At 46.1% G+C, this 7,440-nt stretch overlaps 1 protein-coding gene across 2 annotated transcripts; it reads right to left on the bottom strand.

Annotated features, from left to right (window-relative positions):
* Positions 1 to 120: 120 nt before the first annotated feature.
* LOC115173531 (eukaryotic peptide chain release factor subunit 1) lies at positions 121 to 7,351 on the bottom strand. 2 transcript variants are annotated; one of them, XM_029731720.1, is made up of 11 exons: positions 7,232 to 7,351; positions 6,723 to 6,834; positions 5,048 to 5,223; positions 4,717 to 4,856; positions 2,834 to 2,972; positions 2,503 to 2,693; positions 2,227 to 2,356; positions 1,830 to 2,003; positions 1,616 to 1,680; positions 1,315 to 1,462; positions 121 to 1,052 (listed from the first exon to the last, which is right to left on the bottom strand). In XM_029731720.1, the coding sequence occupies exons 2-11, from the start codon at positions 6,806 to 6,808 to the stop codon at positions 970 to 972; spliced, it is 1,332 nt and encodes a 443-aa protein (XP_029587580.1). In that variant the 5' UTR covers positions 6,809 to 6,834; positions 7,232 to 7,351; the 3' UTR covers positions 121 to 969. The 2 variants fall into 2 exon arrangements, with proteins under 2 accessions (XP_029587580.1, XP_029587572.1); XM_029731712.1 differs by lacking the exon at positions 7,232 to 7,351 and adding an exon at positions 6,965 to 7,090.
* Positions 7,352 to 7,440: the final 89 nt, after the last annotated feature.

Here is a 7,440-nt window from a genome sequence, read left to right as displayed (position 1 = left end):
TGTGTAGGCAAATGTATTTGTGACAGTGTAGAATGTGTTTCACCTGAATTACACATTCTACTTACCTTTTTGACAGCAATTGATTTGAGACTTTAAAAACCTGACCAGTGAATCTACCTCTAAGGTCCTCATTGATTAGAATTTAGTATCCTTACTTTCCACACCAAATAAAATGCATGCACCATGATGATCATTACAGCAAAACAATTCAGACATTCTGCAGTCACCCTCATCAGTGCTTATTGGCCAAAGAAACCTTTCATTGGTGGGGGAGCAGGAAGAGCCAGCCGCTCTGGGACGGCCAGCCACTCCACAGGATTGTAGACGACAGCGGATGAGGAGGTAGCAATAGTTTTGAGCAGTTCAAATTTAATACTCCACCCCCTTTCGCTACAGAAACCCAGGTAAAAAAAAAAAAAAAAAAAACTCCCCGCTCTCAAAGTTACAACAGCAGGAACCAATAAAAAAATGAAATGCATTTTTTTTTACGCATTGAAGGGGGGGAAGGAGGGAGGAGAAGGACAGGATGAGGAGAAGAAATAATCTATTTTTTTCGATATGTGAGGAGTGAGTCCAGTCTTCATCAGACCGTCTTAATCGGACCGGGGGACGGTGGGCGGCAGCGAGTGAGGATTGCTGGGAACTTGCTGTTGTGTTCATTCAAAATGGAGGGGAGAAAAATCTACAAACAAAATATTTCAGTCAACTTCAATCCAACCAGGGGAAGGAACCAGCACTCTAAGGCAGGGATTCATTCAGGAAGGGTTGTGTCCCTCTATGGATTGAAATCAAATTTCACTCTTCAGCCTGTGTGAACATTAGTGGAAGTGTGTGTATACGCATTTAAAATTGAATGTACAGCTCCCCCTCTCACTTTCTGCAAAAGATAAGTCATTTTTCTTTCCTTATTTCTTCATTCATTCTTGCAGGTTTTTTCCCCTCTTTCTCCCCAATTCAGTCCCCTACTACCTAGTAGTCATCTAAATCGAAAAACTCATCGTCCTCTGCCTGGTAATCTATGGCCTGGAAATCCACCCTGTACCGCAAGCATCCTGAGAAAGAAAGAAAGAGTCAATTATCCAGGTGAAAACCTCTGCTGGACTGAAGGGTCATTACTAATGTTAGGCTACAATAGACATTTACAACATTAGCAATGTCTACACAGTATTTCTGATCAATTTGATGTTATTTTAAATGGACAGAAAAAAAACATGCTTTTCTTTCAAAGCAAGGACATTTCTAAGTGACCCCCAAACTGTTGAACGGTAGTGTATGTTATAACCCTATAATAACAAGCGGCTGGTGCGGACTCACCCCCGATGCCTCCGAAGCCCTTGACAAACTGGGAGCCTTCTTGACTCTTGTCTGTGACAATCTCCAGCGTGGCTCCAAACTTCTTGTAGTTGTTGGCGAACCACTCCAGCAGAGGCATGCTCTCAATCAGCTCGTGGTCCTGCCCAGTCTGTGAACATGCGCACACACCAAATGGACACAGAGAGCGCAAAGAAAGGTTTACAAGTAAGCAACAAACAACCACCCGAATGAGTTCAGGAACAGAACGTGTTGTCAAGGCAACTGTGTGTATGACACCAAGGGATAGAGAACAGGGCTTTACCTCCTTATCTGTGAAGTGGGACTTGTCTTTCTCCTGCTCTGGTGTTAAGTACAGAGTCTTCTCATCTGAAACACAAACCGCCAATGGAGACAGGGAATGAGAAAACACATGTGTGTGTGAAAAGGGAGTGTGTCTGTAGCATTCTCTGCTCAGTTGTTCTACTTCACGGAGCAAGACGACATACTGCACATGGGGAGCGTGTCTGTGTGTGTACCGTTCTCTGTTCCAATGCTCTCGGCCCCGTGCAGGCGAAGGATGTAACGCATGGTGTCCAGGTTCTCATAGACGATGAGGATCTCCACAGCTCCCATCTCCAGGGCTTTGAGTGTGTCCTCCACCCCAAAACAGTACTTCCCCGTGTCCTGACTGATCTCATCAAAGTACCGCCCTGCAGCCAGAGAGAAAATGAAGGGGGGGGATAAAGGGTCAAATAAAAAAAGAATGAGTGACTGGGGGATGGAAATGGGGTAGCAATCATCATTGTCACTCATCATCATCATCATTCACAATCTTCACTAACCCGAACAAACACACCGGACAAACGCAGGCACAGGCAAACATTCGCTGGGATAACCCAAAATCTAACCTCAACATGTGCCACAAACACACACCTATGAGCTTCTTTTCCTGGATGAACTTGACGTTGGAAAGGACCTCTGCCGACAGCTCGATGGCCTGGTTGAAGCCGTTCTCTCCTCCGTACGAGATGTCCACCAACTTCAGAATCTTCGCCTGTAACCTCTGCGCGCACACACACAAACCAGGGGTTAGAATGAGCAAATCCATGAGAGGAATTGCACCAGAAGCATCAGTCTGACAGAGGATTGACTGATCACAGTAAGGATTGGTGCAGCATAAACCATGGATAATCTCAAACACACACTTACAGGGTCAAACATGTCGGACTGGCTGAGCTCAGTCTTGAAGTCGGCAGACCCTGCTAGGACCATTCCGGCCACGTTGACCTTGTCGTTGGACACATAGAGCTGGACAGCTGTCTCAGCCACCTTCCTCACATAGTTGTGTCTCTTCTCCATCCTCAGACGGGCAAACCGCAGAGCAGACTGACCTCCTCTGCCTGACAGAGTGAGAGAACGTTAGATGGATATAAAAGTAGTGATGGGGATAACATACATTTATTTTTTTTATCAATTGTTTTTATTTAAAATCTCAAATGTTCTTGTTCTTATGTCCGTCTGTGTAATGAGCGGAGCGTACCGTGTTTTTTGGGCAGGTCCACGGTGAACTTGTGCAGGACCTCTCTGGTGTTCCCCTGGAGTGTCCCGAAGAGAGCCCCGCTACCATCGATCACTATGAAACCAAACTTACTGTCATCGGACAGCAGGGCCGTCAGCGCCTGGTGAAAGGGAGAGTGGGAAAAAGAAAGACAGAGGGCAATTTCATTGCCATTAAAACACCCACAAAGAGGAGACATACAGTGCCTTCTGAAAGTATTCAGACCCCTTGACTTTTTCTACATTTTGTTACGTTACAGCCTTATTCTAAAATGGATTAATAAAAAATCCACACAATACCTCATAATTACAAAGCACAAACAGGTTTGGCAGTTTTGCACATTTATCAAAAATAAAAAACAGAAATACCTTATTTACATAACTATTCAGACCCTTTGCTATGAGACTCGAACTTGAGCTCTGGTGCATCCTGTTTCCATTGATCATCCTTGAGATGTTTCTACAACTTGATTGGAGTCAACCTGTGGTAAATTCAATTGATCGGACAGGCACACAGCTGTCTATGAAAGGCAGGGGGTGGGCAATTCCAGTCCGAGGGCCTGATTGGTGTCACAGTTTTGCCCCAGCTAACACACCTGACTCCAATAATCACCTAATCATGATCGTCAGTTTAGAATGCAATTTGATCAGCTGTTTTCTAGGGATGGAGAAAAAGTGTGGCGCCAATCAGGCCCCTGAGGACTGGAGTTCCCACCCCTGACATAAGGTCCCACAGTGCATGTTGGAGCAAAAATCAAGCCATGAGGTCGAAGGAATTGTCCGTAGAGCTCCGAGACAGGATTGTGTCGAGGCACAGCTCTGGGGAAGGGTATGAAAACATTTATGCAGCATTTAAGGTCCCCAAGAACACAGTGGCCTCCATCATTCTTAAATGGAAGAAGTTTGGAACCGCCAAGACTTCTTAGAGCTGGCCCCCCGGCCAAACTGAGCTATTGGGGGAGAAGGGCCTTGGTCAGGGAGGTGACCAAGAACCCGATGGTCACTCTGACAGAGCTCTAGAGTTCCTCTGTGGAGATGGGAGAACCTTCCAGAAAGACAACCATCTCTGCAGTGCTCCACCAATCAGGCCTTTATGGTAGAGTGGCCAAACGGAAGCCACACTTCAGTAAAAGGCACATGACAGCCCGCTTGGAGTTTGACAAAAGGTACCTAAAGACTCTCAGACCATGAGAAAAAAAGATCCTCTGGTCTGATGAAACCAAGTTTGAACTCTTTGGCCTGAATGCCAAGCATCACGTCTGGAGGAAACCTGGCACCATCCCTACAGTGAAGCATGGTGGTGGCAGCATCATGCTGTGGGGGTGATTTTCAGCGACAGGGAGACAAGCAGGATCGAGGGAAAGATGAACGGAGCGAAGTACAGAGAGATCCTTGATGAAAACCTGCTCCAGAGCACTCAGGTCCTCAGACTGGGGCGAGCGTCACCTTCCAACAGGACAATAACCCTAAGCACACAGCCAAGACAACTCAGGAGTGGCTTCGACAATCCCTGAATGCCCTTGAGTGGCCCAGCCAGAGCCCAGACTTGAACCCGACCAAACATCTCTGGAGAAATACAGGTGTGTCAAGCTTGTAGCGTCATACCCAAGAAGACTCAAGGCTGTAATCGCTGCCAAAGGTGCTTCAACGAAGTACTGAGTAAAGGGTCTGAATACTTATGTAAATTAGATGTTTTTTTATTTTATAAATAAGCAAAAACTCTAAAAACGTATTTTTGCTTTGTCATTATGGGGTATTGCGTGTAGATTGAGGGGGAAAAAACAATGTAATCCATTTTAGAATAAGGCTGTTACGTAACAAAATGTGGAAAAAGTCAAGGAGTCTGTTCATATGTAGAGCTCCTACCTCAGTGTGGAACTTGTTGTCACAGAGGTACAGAGAGGTGTTGATGGGTTTAAAAGGCTCAAAGTCTATGTTGACTTTCTTCTCTTTGCCCTCATCTGTCACAATGGTCCCACAGTACACCACCAGGCCATTAGGGGGCACTGCAGGAGAGAGACAGGACTTAACAGTCAACACAGGCAAGACCCAGTGACCCTTATGAAATATACACAACTAACAAGAAAGAGAGACAGACATCCTTGCTGTAGCTTTGGAGTCCACTATGAGGAGGTCAAGGCTCCTAGCACAGATACATGACGACACACTTAGTTCCATTTGAACACAAATCACTCACCCTTATTGTATAGCTTTAGTCTCTGCTGTACAGAGGTAATGGCCCCGAGCACAGAAAGCCTGTTGACTCTGCTCTTGATGTTGGAGGCCGTCCCAAACTCATCAGCTAACATCTTGGCCACTCTGGAGATCTGGTCCTTAGGCGGAATGATCAGCGAGATCATACTGGTTCCATTACTGAGGAGAGAGGGACAGATAGTGTATTTACACAACCTTGAAAGTGTGTGTTTATGTAACTGTCTTAGTCATATCAATCTCCGAAAGAAAGGAATGAATATGCTCTCATAATCAAAACAAATCTGCCACCCATCAACCCCCCCCCAATCATTCTCTAATATTACCTGACCCATATCTATCCTTGTGTAACACACCTCAACATTAAAACAGGTCTGACACCAAACGTTACTGTCTGAAATGGGAGGGGCACACAGTTCCCATACAGAACAACGAGTTCTGTCCTTGACACCAACAACTGCGCTAAACCCCCACCGTGCCACATTCACTACCAGCTAAAGGCAAACCAGCGAGCCATACACGTTGACGCTGGTTAGTGAATATAGGCCAAATTGTCAACCGTATGTGTATGTAGCAGAGGATTCTGTGCCAGTGGACAATAACAACATGTCGGGGCCAAAGCGGTCCCATTTGCCTAGTCACACTGCCGAGTAAGCTACGTAGCTAGCTTTGTCAACTACTTATCTAAATGAATATAGATGACCGCTAGCTAACTACACACATTGTCAACAAAGGAATAGGAAATGGCAGTCGTGTGCCTGCTGCGTGCTTCTCAAACACACTGTAGCTTTAAGCCCTCCACTCCCAAATACAAGACATGCCCAATGCTGTATCTTGAAAGCAAGCCAACATAGCTAACAACTGCTTTATCTATCGCAGCATATGGGAACATACTGGTCAGTTAGGCGCAACTGTACTGGGTTGCACAAAGGCATTCCATGGGAAGCTAACGTTAAGTTAAATACAATTGTGTTTCAACTTACTGTGCCAGTGGCACCACATGTGGCCAAAAAAGACAACTTGCTGGGGACTTTTATTTTTGACGTGATGTATAGAGAGGAAGTGGGTCTACAACCGACCCGCGTTTGGCAAGTCTGTTAAATATTAATACGATCCTGTAGATATTTTCTCTCAAACCCCCATCATCATGACCAACCGTCCTGCCCACTGCCACAGTACTAGCAGCCAAGTTGAAATTGAATTTAACTTCTGGCTTCCCAATGACTGTTTTTGTGCAACCCAATACAATTGAAAACAACGCTAGTGTATACTGTATTGTCTTAGTCAAAGTACCTAGTCGTCAGTGTGATATGCAAACGTCCCCGCTGTTCTAAAGACCCCATCCACAGAAGCCGGCATTTTCAGCTAACGTGTAGCTAACTAACCCGGACATAAACACACACAACAAGTAACCGAGCTAGCTACAAATAACACGAATGGCATCATACTAATTATACGACAAAAATCGAATATTGGTAGGAACTAACGTCATTTCCAATGTTGACTGTGTTAATAGTACGTTAACTGGCTAGCTAGTACCACTCCCAAAATTCGTCCTCGCCTATCCAGCTGTCCATTCAGGTCTGCATATCTCCGTCTCCCACCACCCCTCCGACACCCAGCGAGACGTCCTGTATCGTGTGCCCGTTTCAACCACTTACCCTCGGGCAGCTTCCAAACTTTTAATCAACTTCTTGATTTTCCATATCTCCACGTTCCTGTCCGCTGCGTTAGGGTCGTCCGCCATCTTTCCCGCTGTAATCGCTTCAGCACCTGAAAGAGAAGAACATCAACTAGCTGCCTTAACGTTGCATCAGCCGCGAACACAAAGGATAGATTTAGCTAACTTCACAAGGTTCAGTGACCGGATTTTAGGTTGTCAGGGTGACAGTTGTGTGTCTACCTCTCTGAGCTAGAAGCGGGTGTCCGAGAGGGACCTGACCAGTGTGGTGGACCGACCGGGAGGAAAGACTCTACCCCGCAGCTGTGTCAGTAAAGTGCGCGGAAAAACTAGGCCTTCGCACTCTTCCCAGGCCCTAGTGTCCACCCTATTCATTGTCTAACGTCGCAACCCGACCTAGTTTCAACTCTCTTCCTCAAGAAAACGTTAAACCATTCAAATGTCAACCGGTTCCAAACCCTTTAATTTACAAAAACGAAGATACCGTACCTGCCTCGGGCAAAGCCACTCCGGTCTCTGCGCTACAGCTGCCGCTCTAGTTCGGTCGTCGGTGAAATGACGTTGTCCACTTGCCTCTCCTGCCGGTTCCTCTCTACCACACTCCATAGGCTTCGCGTGGTGAGATCGGGGCTCACACGTGGGACTTCCTGGAAACGTAGAAACTCTGAGGTAAATTTCTGGTTGGTCAAAACTCCATG

This window comes from Salmo trutta, chromosome 3, assembly GCF_901001165.1.
Source record: "Salmo trutta chromosome 3, fSalTru1.1, whole genome shotgun sequence".
Lineage (NCBI taxonomy): Eukaryota > Metazoa > Chordata > Actinopteri > Salmoniformes > Salmonidae > Salmo > Salmo trutta.
The sequence above is the reverse complement of the archived record's forward strand: the minus strand, read 5'-3'. Positions and strand labels throughout refer to the sequence as shown.